This window comes from Cyanistes caeruleus, chromosome 8 (assembly GCF_971803275.1).
Source record: "Cyanistes caeruleus chromosome 8, bCyaCae1.hap1.1, whole genome shotgun sequence".
In the NCBI taxonomy this organism is placed as follows: domain Eukaryota; kingdom Metazoa; phylum Chordata; class Aves; order Passeriformes; family Paridae; genus Cyanistes; species Cyanistes caeruleus.
This window is the reverse complement of record NC_141708.1, coordinates 34561165-34582431: the sequence shown is the minus strand read 5'-3', so window position 1 is coordinate 34582431 and position 21267 is coordinate 34561165. Positions and strand designations below refer to the sequence as shown.

The 21267-nt window shown below is 44.9% G+C and overlaps 1 protein-coding gene across 14 annotated transcripts in view; it reads right to left on the bottom strand.

The window, feature by feature from the left end:
* Positions 1-21267, bottom strand: part of TET1 (tet methylcytosine dioxygenase 1) — an 88950-nt gene that overhangs the window by 43236 nt on the left and 24447 nt on the right. For 8 of the 14 annotated variants that reach the window (XM_086900115.1, XM_086900126.1, XM_086900127.1 and 5 more), the window contains 2 exons: positions 10109-12160; positions 3632-3682 (listed from right to left, as the gene is read on the bottom strand). In XM_086900115.1, coding sequence (XP_086756241.1) covers positions 3632-3682; positions 10109-12037 — 1980 coding nt within the window. In that variant the 5' untranslated portion in view covers positions 12038-12160. Of the gene's footprint in view, positions 1-3631; positions 3683-10108; positions 12161-20630; positions 20888-21267 lie in introns of those variants that run through there. The other 6 variants (XM_086900123.1, XM_086900121.1, XM_086900124.1 and 3 more) reach the window with 3 other exon arrangements.

The following is a 21267-nucleotide window of genomic DNA, read 5'->3' as shown; positions in this document are numbered from 1 at the left end:
TTTGAGCTGAAACTCATCATCAAACTAAAACTGCATCATAAAAGGGGCAACAGCAGGTCTGCCAAGCTACTTTATGTTTTAAAGTTGGGCTTTTTACAAGACTATGCTTCATCTATGTGAAGCAGAAAAATTAAGAGGGTGCTCAATCTGCTATTTGCAGCCTTGATGGAAATGAAACTTCCATGTTCCTAATATGATGTTTATAAACAACGCCAAAGTTCCAGATACTGAGTCATCTCTGCCTTTTGGCTTGCCTTCAGCTGAGGGGATTTTCCAGAGTGTGAGCAGGCACTGTTCACACTTTGCTGGCGCCCCCGAGCATGGATGCAGCGTTTATGCAGAATCATGCAAACAGAGAACACCGACTGTGCAGGCAGCCACAAAACTCACTTAGCACTACATATGTCATTCTAGATTTCTCCCACAGTCTCTTCCCTATTTTTCCCCTCCCTTTTTTTCTTGTTCCTTTTGTTTTGTTGTTGTTTTGGGTTTCTTTAATCTCCATCAGGGCAACCAACACTCACAGCCATGCAAGCCCTGGCTCCCCAGAAACCCCAGGAAAGAGCACGGATTGTGCTTCACCAGCTGCCTCCTGATCCCTGGGGTTTCCTCACTGGTGCCACTGCTGCCTACACGTGGTAAGTGTAGATTTATGTGCAACTGTCCCATTCTTCTGAGCTCTGTGGTAATGAACTTGGAAGTGAGTGCAGGCATTTCCCCATCCTAAGGAAGAGATGCCTGCACTGCCCAAACTGAGCCAGAACACCAGTAAGTGGCTAAAAAGGATGATGTTAAGTGAAGCAGGTTGTATAATGTGACTTTTGAAATGCAGGCAAATTAATTTTTAAGTATGAATCCCTTCTACATGGATTTTCCATTACCAGGAATAAAATTATAGAAGTATCTGCTTAAAACTGGGAAAAGAACACAACATAAACCCTAAGGAAAAATAAGTATATTCCTTCCCTTGTATCCACTACTGTGAGCTGAGAAAGACTCTTGCTTTAATGAGCACTCACTTGCTAGAAGTGATGAATATTTCAGATGTTCTTTCAAAATAAATATAGAGAACCTAATACAGTATTTATGGCACAGATGAATTTCCTAAACGAGTCGCCCAATAACCAGAAAGGAGCATTAAGACATGAGTATGGAAAATTATAAATAGTACACAAAAGGGCACAGTATAATAGTGTGTATCACTTTTAGTTTCCTTTCTATCTGTCCAACCTATTTGCAACTGGAAAGCACTACTTATTTTCTCCTGTACAGAATTTGTGAATGGCTTGTCCTCAGCAGCACAGCTAGAACATGAGCCCTCTAAGTAAATAAATGTGCATCTATCAAGACTCCAGAAAGTTAGGAAAAAACCCTAAACTCCATGTATTATCAGAAGAAAGTACTAGAAATCCTCCTTTAAGAAGCTCAAGAATACTACTCAAAGAAAATACAAAGAGAAAAGGAGATATCTTGTTGAAATTTTGAAAATGTCACTAGTCAGATGCCCTCAGCCACAACCAATTGTAAAATCAAACACTGAAGTCATAATTCAACAGATAAGACACCACTTTACATGGCTGTCCCACCAAGAGCAGAAGCCAGGTTGGAGTCATGTAACATAACGTCACAGTTCTAAAAAATGCCCCAGTAAAGAAGTCTGCAAATTATGCAGCATTTGAAAGCTTACAGAGCTGCAGTCTAACTTAAGATGCCCAGCCTTCCTTCTCCCACCCAAAACCAAGGGCCAACCCCACCAACCCAAATCCAGCATTCCATGAGATGCCTTCAGAGGTACTGCACCTTCTCTGGTGGATGCAGTTGGACAAACTCTTAGGAAATACACTTCAGCACCACAAAACAAATACAAACACTAGAAAACACAAAGAACAGTACCTAAAACCAAAGAGGAAATACCACAGAATCAGTTCAGCAAAGGGAAAGTCAAACCAGAAACCAACTCAGGTCCAACGACTGACATGGACACTACGCACACACACACAGAACCAGACAAGCCTTTCCATTCAACGGCCAAGGGTGGAAAAAAACTCTCCAGAAGGCGTTTTGGAAAGGAGAGGAATGACACACTCATATTACATAGCAACCTGTTGGGCCATCAAATCACAGACAGTGGCAAAACTCAAGAGGAAAAGCTCAACACCAACCATGAGCCACGACTGCAGACAGACACCCAACACAAGGTATCTGTCTGTGACCAAAGAAAAACACATTTCCCACACTTTGCCAGAACAGGCATCACACCAACTACACATTATAAACTGACTCCTTCACAAACACTCATTTTGCATGCTACTGTCAACAGCACAAAAGACAGAAAGAGCAAATACTTCAAGTTTTAGCTACACCCATGTAGTATATTAGAAAGAGCAGCAGTATTAAAATGCATAATTAAAATCATACCCAGAACAACAAAAAATACTAATATTTTAATGGCTTATTTTAATGCAAAAGAAAGGCCACTAAGATTTGCTATCGTTGTACAACCACAGTTAGTGCTAGCACAACTAGTCCACGTGGAAAGACAGACACCCTTGAGGCTGGACAGGTTGTTTGCTCCTTACTTAATCTTAACTTTGGCTTCTCTTACCAAAGTTTCTGTAAAGCATAACAGTGACAACACAACTGTTAAGAAATTGGGATGTTTTCAAATAAAATGACACTACAGACCAGTCGGCATTTATCAAATCCAGGATGTCAAATAACTTCTGAAATTTTAGTGTACTGAAACAACACTAAGCTATGTTATTACATTTAGCTGGTATAAGAGAATAGTTCAACAAACTAAGTTTAACAACATACTTTTTGTCTGCATTTTCACTAGCTTCATCTTACCCATACCACCCATCTTACTTGCCCCATCCATCCTCCAACACGTTTGCAACAACAAAATAAATGACTTATTTTTATTCAAAACATTCTACAGATTAACTGAGAAAAGCAGTATCAATACACTACCTGCTACTTAAAAAAACCCAAACAACCCAAAACGTTAACCATGAGTCTAGCAAGTCTGTATTTTGGTATAAAAACTAAGACATTTGCATCTGAAAGACCAATCATTTGTTATCACGAAAGACAGCCGTCTTAAAAGTGTGGGAGGAACATGTCACCACCGAAACTGAAGGTTGTTTTAACTTGACAGAATTTTCAGTTTCAGCTAAGGTATTCTAAAGTTTAAAGAAAGAGAGGAAATCAAAACTTCAGTAAAGTAAGTATAAAAATTCCACTTTTGTTAACTTGGCTTGCAGTTTAACGTTGACTTCTCCCATGAAATTTCAGATGCCATAAAACCTGTACGGCTAAAAACATTTAACTGTTACCCTAGGAAGTACGAAACTAGGAACAGAAGAAATTAAAGGGAACGAGCATTCAGTGCAAGGGGAAGCAAACTTTTGGTCTGCAGACTTGTGCAGGGAGGGTCAAATATGTCTCCAACATGCTGGGGAGAAAGAGAAAAGAAAGGACGTGTTCTTTGCTTTTAAAATTAGCTAATCTGCTTAATAGCTGGAAAGCGCCGCTACCCAGCATTTAACCCTTTGCCTTCCTGGGCTGTATGACAAGAAAATGCTGCTCAAAACGGGAGGGGATAAATATCAAAGCAATCATCGGTTACCTTTAAAACTCTTTGCTTCCTCCTCTGAGGCCTTTTGTTTTCTGTTAGAACCTAAAAAAACATCAAATTGCAGAATATAAGTTGTGGTCACAAAGGCAGGCAGACACTCCCGATTTTTATTATGGAACAGCGATATTTCTGCAATACCCCGAGTGCTTTACACGCGGCCCTTCCACGGGCCGGCGGCGGCTCCCGGCGGCCCGTCCGCCGCCCCCGCGGCGCCCCTCACATCGCGGGAGCCCCGCGTTCCCCCTCACGGCGGCGGCGCCCCTGCCCCGCCATCTTTGCTTCCTGCCGCAGCGGCGGCCGCGCGGGCGCGCGCCGCGTGCGGCCCCGCGGGAGCGCGCAGAGCCCCGCAGCGCCCCCCCGCGGCCTCCCGCCCGAACAAAGGCGCTCCCGCTCGGCCGCCCGCAAGAGCCGGCCCGGAGCCGCCGCGCCCGCGGAGCCGGCGCCGCCCCGCGCCCCGGGCACGGCACGGCCGCTGCGGGTCACCCGCCCCGGGCACCGGGGCCCGGCTCGCTGGGCTCGGCTCGGGCCGCAGTGAGAACGGGGTCAGGCGAGGACACGGTCCCCGTGCACCCGCACGCGTGCGCACACCGCCGTGCACAGGGCGGCACAGCCCGGAGCCTCTCCGTGAGCAGCGCCGGGGATGCATCGCCGTGGTGGGGCTCGGCAGCCGCATCGTCCCGGGAAGACGGGAAATCGCTGTTCACATGGCGGAGGCCGCAGCCACACGGGCTGCCTTCATCTGCTCTCCCAAGCCGAGGGGACGCGACGCTGCAGCAGCCCCCTCCAAAATCTCAGCCTGGGGCCAGGAGCCCCGCGCCCACCGCACTCATCAGCCGGCGGCCCCTGCCCTCCCACAGCTGGCCCGGCGAGAGATGCTCCTCTGTCTTCATCCATTCCTACAGCACCCAACAGAACAAACCTACTGCCAACGGGCTGCCATGGGAACCGGCCACCATATCCCAAACGGGCTGTGATGGAAACCGGCCACCATATCCCAAACGGGCTGTGATGGGAACCGGCCACCATATCCCGAACGGGCTGCCATGGGAACCGGCCACCATATCCCAAACGGGCTGTGATGGGAACCGGCCACCATATCCCGAACGGACTGTGATGGGAACCGGCCACCATATCCCAAACAGAAGAACTGGCCCCCACATAAACTGCGATTGTTTTCCCACAACTGCACCTGCTTGTAAGGCTCATCCGGATGGAAGGAGGACGGAGGGGTCCCAGCGAGCCCTCACGGATCACACAGACACTCTCTGGCTCGGGACAGCAAACAAATAACAACATATCTAACACTGCAGTCACCGAAGTATTCACTAAAACAACTCGCAGCTGACATATAAACCAGAACAGTGGATTTATGCACTAAAGATAAAAACCAGTGAGAACAGCTTTTCATCAGCTACATACTGCAATCTGTTTTCTTATCTAGTGCTACACTGCAATCACTGTTCCCTTATTGGTGCAAATCAGCAGAAATGCTCAGACGGGGACACACAACTCATTCCCCATGGCGATTAAATCAGAGAAAGATGTTGCCCATTTCTTGTTGTCTGATGCCACCTTGTAGTTAAGCTCTTCATTTGTTGCACCAGAGTGATGTCTTAAATAGGATTTAGGATAAGGTAAAATTAAAATACTGACTTATATTTTTCCCCCCAAATATCCCAAGTCTGCAAGGGTCTTTTTGCACATTAAAATTGAGAGAGTGGAAATCGCATGCACTTGGGGATCTGATTCTTCTTCATAGTTTTAGCTGCTTAAGATGCTTTATGATACAAGGGGGAAAAAAGGAACAGTATTTTGTTTGCTTAGAAACCTAAGACCCCATATTCTGATTTAGTCCCCAGACTGGTGCATGCACTGGACAGCAGTTTCAGTTTTCCTCGTAACCTCATGTTATGGGTCCTCAGACACAAGGAAGGAAAAAAAACCTCTTCAAATAATTTCCTCAAAAAAGTTTTAAGAACCAACACAGAAAATAAGGAGCAGTGAAGAAGCAACTTGCTAAACACAGCCTCTGAAAACAACTAGAGCACAAACTAATCCATCTCACTGTAATTTAGGCTGCATCATAGTCCACACCCAGGAACACAGTGAAATGGCAAAGTACTGTGAGTTGTAATTATTTTATACTCCACAGAGTATGAGTGTCTGTGTAAAATAAGAGCAAGCTGCACAACTCCAACTCCCTGCCCTGCATCTGTGGGGCAGGGAAGGCTGGATGCAGCTTTGCTGATCACACACATTACCAAACTCCTCTAGCTGTGTGCTAGACCCTTACAAAACTCTCAGCTATCATACTCGGGAGTGTTTTTATGTGCACTCATTTTAAAATTCAACTGGCTTAAATATTTCTGGAGTATACTGTAAAATAAATGCCACGAAGTCTAAATTTCTTGATTATAGCTGGGCTTGGCTGGAAAACAAGAATTCCTGTTTTATTTTTTTCTTTTTTTGAGATTTCAACACTTGGTTTTGTTCCAAAGCAGAGCAAAACTTTCAAAAATTCAAGTGGAGACAGATGGGATGTGCGAGACCAAAGTTCAAGCCCCTGGTCTGCATCAGGCAAAAAGCCCTTACCACCAACATGTTAATTCTGATTATCTAAACATCTGATAATTCTCATCCCCTTTTTAAGTTTTAAACAGAAATTCCATTTCTCAATCCTCAAGAAACTTCCCCCAAAAACAATTGCATTAATACAGTAGCTGTGAAAGGTTCCTGTTCATTCAGCATTTTCCAATCATGGAATGGCTTACTGGAAAGTTCCCAACCAGCATGAATTGCAGCATCCTTTTTTAATAGGTCTGGGTTTTTGAACAGTGTGTTAAAAACCCACAGACAAGCAGACTCCTCTTGTTATTTAATATTTCATGTTACTCAGATTACAGCTATTAAATAAGATGTCTTGAGACACCTTGAGCAACCCAACTGAACACTCAGTGACCTCATTTTTTTGGTCAGTTTGTTGACTACAGGTCCCACTAAATTTAGCTATTTAGTTCTAATAGGAATTAAAGCTCTCCCCAGCAGATGCTTCCAACCCAAAAGGGCTCCCTGCCTAGGCAGGACCCTGAAGTGTAGGCACCTTGCCTTGACAAGCCCTGCAAGAAGCAGCCTTGGAGACGAGGGAACAAAAGAGCTGTGAAATAGCCCTCAGTAACTGCAATCCTGTTTCAGAAAACAGCAGTCCTTTAAAGACAAGACAAAAATGTGGCAGTGTCATAATCCTGTGTGGGTAAGTTTCTCAAACTCTTCACTGTGAATTATTCCTGCATTATTCATTCTGAGAGGGACAGCAACCCAAGATAAAGCCTTTTTCCTCTTCTTATGAAAGCTTCCCTACATTTTATTTACTGGGCTGCTCTTTCCAAAACTTCAATAAGCAAAAGAAAAATGTTTTCCCTTATATATTTTAGTACTCTTCTTTACCAGCTCCAAACCAGAGGCACAGTGTGAATTCCTCAGGAAGAGGGGCATTATATGCAACAATATTACTACACACAGGGGTTGGGAACTAGAGCCCACAATGCCTTATCCAGACTCTCATGATGTCACATCCCTGCAAAACCCATTACATTCAGGAAGGTTCAATATCACTGAAGGTTTATGTGGCTGTTGTTTTTAAATGGTATTTTTCAAGTCCAATATAGTTTTCAAATCTTTTATCTGGATTATGTGTGGATTAATGGAAATAACAGTAACCTAACTAATGCCAGCTCCAAACACACAACTGACATTCTCCAAGGGCTGAGTGCTTGTGCACATTTGGGCATGGGTGTTGGAATATCCACTTCACTTTACATTCATGGTTTCTACCAGCCAGGCCTTACTCCCTATAACTGTAAATCCACATAAACTCTTAAGGAAAATCAATACTTTTTATTTCCTAAGCAGCAGGTATGGACTGCCAACCCTCACAGCCATTTAATGCACACAGCTCTCACTGACTTCACTGGGACTTTTGCATTTTTTAGTTAGAATGGGGGGAGAATTCCTTTAAGGCAAAACACCAACATTTAAATTATGCTCCCTGCTCTATCCCCCTACACCCTCCTCCCAGTGAATCACCTCCAAAAAATGCTTACATTCCACCAACATGAGAGAAAGAAGCATGACTCTTCTGAACAAGGAACACACTGAAGCCAACTTCATTTCTTTTAATTATTTATGTTCATTTTCCATACCATGGACAGAGACCTACAGTTTTGGGTTTTCCTCAGCTGTTTTCTATTTGAAACACCTCACTGTCACCGGAAGTCCCAGTACTACCAGTCTGGGAAAACAATGGAATTCCCTGCAATCTTATCTAAAGGACAGCTGCTAAACTGAGTGATAGCATTCCCCATCCCCCAACACCTTCTCCTGTATCTCAACACCTTGAAAGAGCTGATGTAACATTGTAGAAATACTCTCTCATTTCCTCAGAGCAGGTTCTAGAGACTGAAAATGAAACAAGGCCTCTTTCTAGGAACATCTGAAAAGGCACCAGGTTTCATTCAAATACAATTTTATAAGAAAATACCTGACATGTTCTTAAATGCCAGGAACACTTAATTTCCTCCATTGCACCACTGAAATTTCATACAAGATTTAATGAGAAATTAAGGAGGCCTTTGGTGCAGCTCTGAATGCATCATACAGAATGTGACCAGTCTAATGAAATAAAAGCACACCAAAATAAAAGCTGCCAAAGAAAAGAATAAAAACAAGGAATCTCTCATAAAGAAAGCAAAAGGAGTGCCCAGAGAGGACAAAGGTGAAGGGGCAAAGCTAATCTGCAGGGAGAAGGTCAGGCTGAGCAACAAGAAAAGAAGTATGTTTAGCCTGGAAAACAAAGGTTGACAGAAATGCTGGAGTGCTTCCTTTCACTGACCTTGCCAAAACCCTTTTTAAAACATGGCTTTTAGATCACTTCCTACCTCAACTCCATGAATCCTCTCCCATGAACTTTTCTTCAATCCCTCTGATTAAATATACAACTCTTTTGCTGTAAAAAGTCGGGATAAGTCTCTACCACCTTTATTGTTTTAATAGCTATCTTAAACCACATTATAGCTGTCCCTTTCCTCAATGTTTTTTTTCAGAGCATTAAGGAGCAGTTGAGACAGAGGTTTTTGAATGAATTCTGAGCCAAACTGTTTAAGCCTACTTCCCTAAACATCATACCTTAGGATACACTTCCACCACAAAGGGGAATATATCATATTCCCTCACTACTAAAGGACTCTTCTTTCTGCTTGCCTACCGTAAAACCAGAACTGACTTCTCTGCCAGCTCTGGGGTAAGCACAGGACAGAGCAGTGAAAACAGGTCTCCTGAGATCTCTTTAGCTGACAGGAATTTCTACCTGCTCTAAGAACACACCATTTTAACAAAATTACTCTCGAGAAAGGTTTTGCAGGTGCATTCTCCCCAGTGTGAACTGCTCCACTCAGAGTACACACTGGTGCAGAGACTTGAACTTCAGTTTCCCACATCCCAAGGCAAATGTCCCAGTGATTTAACTACCAAGACATCCTCTCCCCCTCTGTGGTTCAGGTGCTATTGGATCACATGAAGAGAACGCTCCCAGCAGGACGCGGCAGTGCAGAGTTTCACTGCAGCTCAGAGGTCAGGGAATTCAGTTGGGATGTGGGAAATCTATGTTCAACTCCCTACTTACCTGATTTAAAGCCTGATCTTGAAACTGAAATCTCTCAGAAGGTCAGTGCTGTTATCACATGGGCATACAGACTGTCTTTTCCCCTCCTCTTTGTTCCAAAAGTTATGACCTGGGTTATAAAAGGCTGATGGGTCAGAAAAATGAGTAAGAGACACAGAAAAAGAAAGTACGTATAGGGAATGTGGTAAAAGACAAAGGGAGAGAGGAAAGAGAAGTGAAATGAGAGAAACAGAAGAATAGACAATTAGAAAGGCAGACAGATGCGATAGGGGAAAATGCAGCTACAACTTGGCCCTGAAGTTTATAAATTGATTTCCACCAAATCTGTCATCGCAAGCAAATTACTTTAACTGAACCAAAGAGCAGACAACCTGCCTTTCTTTGCTTTTAGCCTTCAGTATTATAAAACACCAACACTCTCCCTAGTAATTCACAGACTCCTAACACTACCCTCAGTCTCCCTCCTCCCCACATTTTGTGCTTAACCCTTTCTCATTCCTTCATGCACTCCAATTGTTTTGGCCAACATCCAATATCTGGGACACAGAGTTAAAGCCACATTTACCTTTGATTTTATGGATTTACACAACAGGAGCAAGACTAACTCCAGCTCATTCTAAGCTACACTTCTGTAGATGACAAGAGGAAGTTAATGTACAACCTGTTAGCACCAACAGTAACCCCGCTGAACTCTCTCAAGCTGAATCGTGGCCAGCATTTCCCTTTGCAAAATTTTAAGATGCACCTCAAGCCTCGAAAGAGTGACTTAATTTGCAACTTGTTTCTCTTACCTCAAAAGGTAGCATGACTGGTGGTGGTGGCTTTTTCAGTTCTTCACATTTTCTCTTTTTACATATCCGGTGACTAGTTTTGCGCTTCCTGCAACAGCTGCATTCCTCACAATTTGTTTTCCGCAGACAGGGCTCACAGACTCCACAACGCCTTCGTTTCTTTTTCTCCAGCATAGGGAGCAGAGATGAATATGGAACAGGGTAACCACCAGCTGGATTTTTAAGAGAGGACAGCCCTGAGGCCTCAACTGCTTCGGTGCTGTTGCTCACGTTGTCCTGAAACAAATTCAAGCTTACTCCGACACTTCCCAGCTGTGATGAATAATCATTATGCTGCAGTCTTGAGTCAGCTGGCAAATCTGCATTTATGGCTTTTTCTGAGGCAAGAGCAGAGATTTCCATGCTTGAAGGCAACTCTGAAACAAAACCTGCAGAGAATTGTCCAGAGCTTTCCGCAGAGATTTTATCAACTGTGCTTTTTTCTAAATCTGAAGATAAAGTGGGGACATAGCCTGAATTCAAAATTAATGTCTCTGCATCAATACATTTAACAAGCTGTTCAATGTCCTCTACTTCAATATTGTTTAAAGAGGTATTGGAGACTGGTTCACATACTGTAAATATGTTTTGTGTGTCAAATTCTGAATTCTCTTTTGTAAAGCTCAAATCTGAATTTGAATTAAGTTCTTTGTGAATGGGTACAAAATCCACAACCAGTTTCATGGGGTATTCTGCAAGCGAGCTTGCACCTCCAAAATGTAAAAGCAAATTTGATTCAGAGGCAGCTACAGAACTGGAATTTGAACCAATGTCTTTATTCCCAGATTTCAAATCCCAGCCTGCCTTCAAGCAAGAATCTGCAAGTGACCTTGCATCTTCTAATAAATGTTCTTGTGAGTTAAACTCAGAGGTAACTAGAGATGCGGAATGCAAGTCTTGTTCTTCCGTAGGTAGCACCATGTCCAACCCTGCTCCAATGTGGAATTTGGCAAGTGTGACCGACTCGATCAGTACTGCTGAGCTGAGGTCTGAGGTATCAACAGAGCTGAAGTCAGGTTCTGTACTGTTGGGCACCACATTGAAGGGAGTCTCTGCATGCACCTTCGAGTTTGATTCAGAGGCAATTACAGAGTCAGAAGGAGAAGATGGAAGCACCAGCGGAGCACCTTCAACAAACGCTTCAGCCAAACTGCCCGTATCCAGATCACTGGGTATCTGCTCACAGGGCAGGTCTTCATGCTCAGATTTCACCTCTGAAGTTTCCGAACCATCATCAGTTACCTGACGGTTTGGAATGGAGTCATCTGTTTCAGATATTTCTGCCTCCTTGTCTTGACTGGCACATGGGATAACAGGTTCTTCGCCTTCACTACACAGACAGCCTTCTACAGGCAGAGCAGCTAAATCCTTTTGAGCTAAATCTTGTATCAAAGCTATTTCACCTGTTTCATCGCTTTTCTCTTCTACTACTGCCAGGGCTTCTTGTTCATGTTTTTCCTTTGTTTCTAGCCTTTTTTGTGCTGCAGCTTTCTTGGGCTTTGCAATTATGGGAGTTTGGGACAATCTTTGGGAGAAGGATCGGTTACGGAGAGACATTGTAAAGCCATTGATATTGAAAGAATCCTGGCTGTGAAAGAGGATATTGTCAGCTTTCTCCAAACTCACCCAAGACACTCCAGACAAGGTTCTGCTTACACTGCTCCTGAGAAGTCTACCTGAAGAGCTCATGATTGGTTTCTTTTCTTGCTGTTTTTTCTTAACATCTTTTTCTTGTGCTGGCTTTTTACCTTTTCCAGAACTAACAGCTTTTGTGGAAGTCTTTGTGGTTTTCTTTCTCACTTGGCTAGATTTCTTTTTGCTCTGGTTAGTTTTCCTTTTGCCTAACTCATCTTTTTTGGCTGATCTGGAAGGCCTCGCATGGTGAGCCATGTCTGTGGAGCAGGAGGAATGTTAAGAGGAGAGATGGAAAAAAATCATGAGCTCTTGAGAGACCTCTTCAGTAGAAAACCGCACACTCCCATTGCTGCTTTCTGTGCTCATACAGTGTCAACTCTGAAACAGAAAAATATACAAAACAGCATTAATATACTTCTAATTAATAAAATGTGCACATATATTCAACTGACCATTTTTAGTATTTAAAAATACAGAGGTAGAATCAGAAATAGCAGTATTGGGTGTTATACTGAGATGCACAAAAAAAGCTTTGAAAATATTAGTATACTACAAAATAAAAAGCTTGTCTAAAGGTCTGTAACAAAAAGAAGCAAAATGAACTCAAATGACCAGGCAACATCACACACTATTTTATATCAGTACTAAAAAGTTTGAGTTCTCAATTTTATTAACAGTTCATTAACCAATAAACTTCCCTTGAGTAAGGAGTAGTATCTATCAGTGTAAGGATATTGAGGAACAAAAGAACAAAGCTGAGTTTCTTTTTCGTGTGTACTCAATATAACATCACCAGGGCACCTATCATTCTTCCACCATCCACTGGTAGCCTATGTGATAACATGGTAAAATGCCAGATAAATGCCAGATAAAAGTTACTAGCTCCCCAAAGAGATTAATCTGTGTCTATTACAGGGGAACTGGACCAGGGAAGTACTGGTCTTTCCCAATGTTATCTTCCAGAATACCTTCACAGCACACTGCGTTACATGTCAACCCTTGATTCCATACTGTCTGCCTATATATGTTTCATGCAAGGCAGAGGTCTCTGCTTCACCACTACAACTTAAATTTACCTTCAAAAAAAACCACCATACATCTGTCACAAGCTTTTGTCCCCAGACACAACTGCAATGCACAGGTCCCCCAAGCCCCCAAATACAACTGGATCATCTCAAAAGATATAACAAATTTCTAATGCTCCAAAGCAACTTCCTTCAAGGTGGGTTGGGGTTTTCTTTTAAAGTAAAGCAATTCTCACAAGTACATATCTTTAAGCACCTAGTACTTTTTAAGCACCTGTAGAAGGCTTTTAAAGCTTTATTTAGCTGTTTGAATAGATCATGTGGTAGAAAAGGGCAGCCTTAAAATGGGAACAGAGCCAGAGGCTCTGTAGTCTCCAGCAGGAAGGCACCTTCCCTTCACCATCATTTCTTTAAATTCCTTAAACCACTGGAGGTGATTTGAATGCAAGTCACCACCAGGCCTTCTGCACCTCTCATTGATGGGAAGAGGCCAAGAAAAGGAAGAACAAGAAGTATGGGGATGACGTACTAAAATTCTGACCTCAACTGGAAGTAAAAGAAAGGGAATCTTAGTTTCTAAAGGAAATAGAAGAGTGTGACCAGGTTCCTGACATCACCTCCTATGACCTCAATCCCCACCTTGAAGCCCACAGGGAGATCTCACGGAGGCTGCACTTTCCCACAGCCTGGTCTGAGCTCTGCTGAAGGTGGGGAGAGTTTTGCTGCTGCAGCCCAAACAGCACTGCCCCAAGAGAAGCTCATTACCCTACTGAGAGGATGGGCTGGCACAGCCAACTCCTATGGTCTGTGTGTGGGGCCACCAGCTGGGTGCTCCCCAAAGCAGCACACCAGCAGCCAGCCTGTTTCTGGCCAGCTGCTTTGCCACAGCCCCGGGCAGCCCACAGCACCCACCGTGCCTAACAGTAACTCCCCAAACTCTTTTGGAGTAGCTTATTTAAAGCATTTTGAAGCCTGGCTCTTATTTATTCAGCTGTAGCAAGCTAACTGACCCTCTGTACCACAACACACATATCAAGCATCTTATCTAAACACCATGTGATTATCTTGTATCACATCTTCACATTGCATATCAGATGGACATGATTACTGAGACAGCAGGTTTTTTTCACACACAAATACCATTTAGAGCCAGCAGTGCTGCACAAGACAAGGCTAAACAGTTCTCAGGTCAGCTCAGAAAACAGTGCCCACCAAACACAAAATAAACAAGCTGAATAAATAGCATCCCTCCTCCACAGCAACACATCCAACCTGGAGAGACTAAGTAGACACATGCAGTTGTTTATAGTCGTGGGTGAAGCTTCAAAGGTCGCAGAAGAGACCTGAACAGCTCCCACAGAAGCTCTCTGTAAAAGCTGGGTCAGACAGCGAAATAGTAAAACAAATACAACACTGAAACGAAGGTAATGTGAGTACTCTCCTCCCCCCACCCTTCTCTGGAGGCACATGGGGGAAGGGGGATGTGGCCATTAGGAGTCACTCCATGAATCAAAGAGGGCATCACATCAGCAGGTCCATGAAATAGCTGTTGGCAGCCTGCAAAAAGCCTCCCCAGTTTCTTGGGGTTGTGACAGAGACTGGGATCCTCATTCCAAAGGATGGCCTGGAGGGGCTGCAAAACCAGCTGGAAGCAAGCAGCAGGCACATCTGCAGCCATTAGCAGAGGAGCTACATAATAGTGGCAGGAGAAGAAATGCCAGCTACTTTCACAGCCTACAGCCAGGAGAGCAAGGAAGAAAGCAAGCCATCAACAAAGGCCAGGCAGCATGGCAATGTGTGAATCAGGAGGGGGACTGAAGTGATAAAGTCTTTCTCTTTATCAGCCCTAAAACAGAAGCAGAATGACCAGAGAATACAGGAGGTGACTGGGGTTTTGAGCATACTGCATGTGAATGATGCTTTGCTCATATTGTTTGCTCACACAAGTAGTTGCTACTGTTGCTGTGGAAGTTCAGGAAGCACGACAGTCAAAATTATCAATCAGAAAGTTAATTTATAACCATCTGGTAACTTTTTAAATCATTACTATAATTACATGATAATATGTCTTAACTTGCATTTGAGGGATAGCTTCAAGGTGAAGGAGAGCAAGTTCACATCAGATATGAGCAGGGAATTGTTCCCTGTGAGGGTGGTGAGGCTCTGGCACAGGGTGTCCAGAGAAGCTTCCCTGGAAACGTCCCAGGCCAGGTTGGATGGGACTTGGAGCAACCTGGTCCAGTGGAAGGTGTCCTTGCCCGTGACAGGGGGTTAGAATGAGTCGATCTTTAAGGTCCCTTCCCATTCAAACCATTCTATTATTGCATAATTTGAAAATTGCAAAACCATTGCTTCAGGACCGAAGAGGCAAGATCATCCTGGGGTTCTGTAGTTGGTTGGTTTTGTCTTTTTTTCTTTTAATCTTTTAGTACAGAGAAACACACCTGTCTGGCAAGAATGTAGAAAGCTATCAACACCAAAGCATTGTTTCTCTTCAGGGCCAAAATTAGAGAGGCTATGAACAGAATGGCTCAAGACTTCCATTTTTCTTCCTAAAAAAAAGAATGCTGATATTCGTAGGAAATTGCCTGGGTATAAATGCTGCATTATAAAAGATGGCAACGGCTTTGTCTGACTCAGAGATGACAACATAGGGTCACAAGAACAGAACACTTTTATCCATTTTGTTTTAATTGCCACTGGAGTGACTTTGGCTTTTTCAGAAGAGATCTGAATAGACCCCCAAAGGAAATCTTTTAAGGGGTAGGGGGTTAATGCTTCACTTTAATTATATATGTCTGGGATTTTGAGTACCTGACCTGCAAGGTGATCTTACACTCTCAGGCAAAATGGTTGTCAGCAAGAGATCTCTGCTTCCCTTTAAAAAAAAACCCTAGCCTTGAATACTGGTCTGCCACAACCACCTTAACTGCTAGCTAAAAAGTGTCTGACATTTTAAATAACCTGTCCTATATGTTATATTGCTATTTCTTTGTTTCCTCTTCCACAGTTAGAACAGAATATTAGGTAGCTGCAAGGTTGGTATTCAAATTTTGTTTCCTGTGACAGTAGGAAATATTTTACCTTCCCTTTTCCATTTAAAGCACTGGCAAGGACTGTTGATATCTGCAGCAGTTGCAAATCATCTCATGCTGCTTCTGAAGGACCACAAATGGCTTTATCGCATCAGTCATATCTCACAACAAACAATTAATTCCATTTCCAAAACATCTATATGGACTCAACAGGATTACAAAACATAAACCTCATGGGGCAGTGTAACAACATGTCACTTTTCTATCATCCTGGTGAGAAACAAACTTACTTCAATGCTTTCTTCTGAAAGCCAGACCTGGTGAGACTTGCCATACCTTCCCTGGAAGGGGAGCACAGGTGTCTGCAGGATGTAAAAGAGGCAATAGGTGACAGGAGGTTTTGCAGGGAACTGCCCTAGATAATATCATCCTGAAGCTATTTCTTGAACCAACTTCTCTCTCCTAATCCATGTGCAAAGCTGAAAGCTGTTTGTAAGGCCAGTTGCTTAAGTTTTGCTCATTCATGGTAATAAATCTGGAACAATTCCACTGACTGCTATAATCCTCAACAAATACTGCTAAAAAAGCTAATCAAAGGCTAAATCTTTTAGTCCTGTCTTGGTCAAAATTCCAAACAATTATAATGAGAATTCTATCTACAAGGTAATTAAGAAATTTAACCCCACACTGTCAGAATGCCTCCAGAAAAAATCAAACTCAAAACCAACAAACAACAACAAAAAACAAACCAAACTACAGTGTTTCACTTTACACAAATGGATTTAAAAAAAAAAAAAATAAAGCAAATTTTCATTCTAGAGACAGTGTCAATCAAGACTCTGTTACATAACTTGATTCTTGTTGGAAGATGGCAGGGGAAAAAGAAAGATATTAGAAGATGTGTCCTCATAAAAAATGGTGGCTTTTTTTTTTTATGGTATTGTGAAAAATGGAAAGTTACTCCTGAACAAACAGAGCAGTATAGGAAAAAACAAAATTACACAGCTAGAAGTCACTAGTTTGACTAGTCACCTGGTTTCACTACAGCCAGATGTATTAAAATACATCTTGTTTCAGTGTTTAGGTATCTTTTGAAAAGTCCCTTGAGATTTGCCATTAGGAGAAACAGATCTAGAAGCTTTCATAAAAGCCACTCAATAATATGCAGGTCCCAAACAATAAGGGCCACAATGTGACTAAGCTGTCACACAAGCTCAGATGCACAATTTAGAATTGAAAAGCACCTCATCTTCTGGCAGCAAATGATCTAGAGGAAGATGCAAGAGATACCAGAGAAGACAGACGTTTAAAAAATCTGACCCTCAGGTGCAAAAGCCTGTCTTATCATCTGCATATTCTTCCCAGCTGCACCAAAGCCAACCTGCTTTCCAATTTGGCCCAGTTTCCTGCATCTACTCATTGCCCTGTAGAACACTTCGTATATGAAAAGAAAGGAAATGGGTTAGGAGGGGAGAATCTGCTTCAATTTTCCCTTTCCCCCTTCTTTAATCCTTGAATACACATTTGGCTTTGGGTAAGAAATAAAAATGGAACTTAACTGCCATCTCAGTACCATGAATTATTTCATACACAGAGGCCTCCCCACTCCATTCTTCTCCATAGAGATTTTCTGCTTTATGTTACAGGACTATGCCACTCTTAAGCAAAGGGACATATTTCATCCACATATATCAAACTTTGGCTTACGGTAACACTTTCCAGCACATATAAATGTGGGACAGGCACCACAGGATGCCACCCCAGTTGCTCAAAGACAAAGGCACATATAAAGCACAATCCTTTACTCACTCATCAGCAACACAAGATGATGCTGAGCACACTGAGCACCAAGGCCTTCATCCTAAATTTTTGTCCTTGCTGGCCCCGGAAGGCCACCTGTGTGTTTGGAGGATAAGGCAGGGCTGCCACCCCGCTGCGTGAGGAGCTGGAGGCTGCTGTGAAATAGGCACGCTCCATGAATTCAGCTGGAGATGTCCATGGTTAACATTCTGAATGTCATGACTTCATGCACCTTGGAGACTACACAGTGAGCCACACAGATAAAAAGATACCATAAAAAAAAACCTCCTCCCAGTTTAGAGAAAGCGCTATCAGAACAGTTAGGGGAAAAAAACCAACAACAAAAAAATAGAACCGTGGCAAGGAACTGCACATGCCTAAACCACAAACCAGATTAAGCCTCAGACAAACAACTTGAGCCAAAAATCCATTGTGAAGACTCACACCACATGTGCAAGTATCCTCCCTTCAGCCAGGCAGAAGCAGCACAGGCTTACTTGAACCTATGTGCAGTGCAGCCAAGCACTGATCTTCACAGGGGGAAATGCTAAAAAGTAAAAATATATCAAATAAATTATAAAGGCTCATCGAAGAAAAAAACCCATCCACCAGAACACTCCAGATATATTTGAATACAAAAAAAAAGAAGGCAAATCAAACAGAACACCCCAGTTCATCATATGCCTCTAATTCTGCATTTATGCTGTTTAAAACACTGCATTTCTTTTTGATAATATGACTCCATTCTTCAGGGAATTTTGCCTTTTCTTAAAAACGACAACAAAAAACCCCCACCATTAACTGAATCACCTTATCTCAAACTCAGCTAAAAGAAGGGGGAGGTGGAGGGAAGAGCCTTCAGGCAAAGATTAAGCCTGGAAAATTTCAGCCTAAAAGGTGTTTCGAAATTTTAAGTATCTGAAAACAGAAAGCAAGATGGAAGTATTTAGGCTAGCTTCAACAACCAAGGGTACCATGCCAGTCATAATAAAACACTACTAGTGAAGATTTTTAATTACTACACAGTGAAGAATTAGGTCTTACAGAAACCATGAATGAATGGTTTGGTTATGAATACCAAAGTCCCTTGGTATATGTCACCTTGAGTTCTTCCCCAGTTACCTGCTTTGCACAACTCAGTCTGCTCTTGTCTCCTCCAAGCACAAAAAACTCCTCTTATCTTGAGGGACTGACCCTCAACCCAAGAGCAACCACCACAAACACCCCTTGTGCTGGCAGAGCAACTACTTCAGAAAAGCATAAACCAGCTTTCTCCTCCTTTACAGTTAGGGTCGACCAGGCAACCTGCCCGGACCAAGACTAAACGCTAAATTTTCCCAATTCAATCTGTTTTCCTAATTCGTGTAGACTGACATAATGAAAACAGGGTAATTAAACCACAGAATAGCTTTCTGCCTTTCCACAAGAGTACCTCAAAAAAACACGGAGCACAGCCGGGGAGAACTATTATTATTTGGAAGATTACTATTATTATTATTATTATTATCATCGTTTCCACAAGTTTTTCCATTGTCTTGAAAATTTAAAGAGACACCTCCTCCTTAGAAATCCACTCAGTCACGTTTAAATCCCTAATGCTGCGATCTTCGCCCATTTTACCATTATTGTATTATAATTTCTAGAGTAAGAGTTCTTTAGCCACCCTGGCCAGCTTGTTCACAGGAGCAGCCTAACTCCAGTGACACTGGTGCGCACAGTCCCCTCTCCTCCTTAAAGGAGTAGCAATCTCTCCACGCTGGCTAGCTGCTACGTAGGCCGATATACAAGTGATGCTGACTACGTTGCTCTTTAAATATCTTTGGGGTGCAGCAGGATAGGCTGGCTGAGTGTAGGACAGGCTGGGCACACAATTGGCGCGTCTCCTTTGACTACTGCTGCGCCTGGTCCCTTCGCAAACCCATCCTGTTCTCCTCGGGAGCCAGCAGCCATACCTCCGTAAGGTTCTAGCTGCTCCTGCCTCCCAGCAGGCCGCCTCGTCCTTTTTCCTCAGCCATTCGGCGAACTCCTCTGGTTCTTTCAGGAGCACGGCAGGGAGCATTCCAGCCAGCACCAAGCCTCCAGCTGCCGTGAGACCACCACCTCTCGTCCCCCAGCTCCAAGAGCAGCTGGACAAGCACTCAGCGCCCATAACCCTGCAGGGCTCTGCCTCCTTTAGCGCAGGCAGGCGGACCCCAAGGGAGGAAGGGGCAGGCAGGGGGAGCCTCCTGGGGGGGAGGCAGCGGCTCCTCGTGGCCCGGCCCCGCCGCTGGTCGTGCCCCCCCAACCCGGGGAGCCCTCCCCGGGGCTGCAGACAATGGGGCCGACCCCAGCGGCGGCGCTGGGGACCCGCAGCGCCCATCCGGACGCGCCCGGCTTCTCCGGCGGCAAAGACGAGGAAGCTCCCGCGGGGATGCTCCCCCCAGCCCCGCACACCAGCGGCACCTCCACAGTGCGATACTGCACAGCCCTCGCTCGCCGCTCCTATGGGGCGGTGGGAGGGGGCTGCGGGGTTTTTCCGGCTGGCCGGGGGCCCCTACGGCCGGGCAGGGTCCCTTTTAATTGTTCCCTGTCCTCCACGCAAGCTGCAGGCAGTTTCTCTTGCCTGGCGGGTTTTTCCAGGCAGGCTCTGGCTGCTGCAGCTCAAACACGCTCCAGCACAGCCAGGGAGACCGGACTTCTTCGCTTTTTCGGCCAACAAACTCCGTTTTGCATTTGAATAACCCCCAGCCTGCCTTCCTCCCCGCCTCGGAACGGCCCGAGCCGCGGGGCTCCGAGCCTGGCCGCGGTGGTGCCCCTGCCTCCCCCTCCCCACTCTACCGGAGCTCAAGTTTGCAACTAGCCAAGGGAATAAACGAGAGGGGAAGGAGTGAAAAAACAGAGGGAATTAAAAAAAAAGAAAAAGAAAAAAGGTGGGGTTCGGAGAGCAGAGGTCCTCGCCGTTCCCCCCTCCCGCCCGCAGCAGCCCCGGGACCCGTCCCGCACACGTACCAGGGCTGCGGCGCGGCCGGCCCGCAGCTCTCAGGAAGGGGCGATGCTGGCATGGCTCGGAGCGGGGCGAGGCGCGGGTCACGGCCCGGGCCCCCACGGGCGGGCGGCTCCCATGGCGCTACGAGCCCAGGCGCGGAGAGGAGCCCCGGGCCGCGAAACGTGCTCGGTGCTCCGGCGGCGTCGCCCCTGGCCGGACCCTCCGGGAGGGAGCGGGGAGGGGGCGGCTCGGCGGGGCGCTCGCCGCTCCGAGCCCTCCCGGCAGGCGGCAAAACGCGCCCTGGATCCTCGCGGCCGGAGCGGGATTCGCCGCCCCCCACACCCCACCCACACCCCCGCGCCCCGGGAGGACACGGCACGGCCCCGGGGACGGGGGAGAGCGGCGCCGGTGCTCCCACGGCTGCCCACGAGAGCCGCCGTCGGCGTGCCAGGCTGGTAACGCCGGGGGTTATTTACCAACAAGAACGAAATTAAATGATGGTAATATGAGAAAAGGCAAATTATCCCGTTATTCGCGGAGGCTGTGGTTTGACGCCGCACACCCCCCGGCCAGCCACGGTGATGGCACCCTATGAAATCATCCCTTTTCTTTTTAGCCTGGAAGGAGGAAAGCCTGGGCAGCCGTGACAGGCGAGGGGTT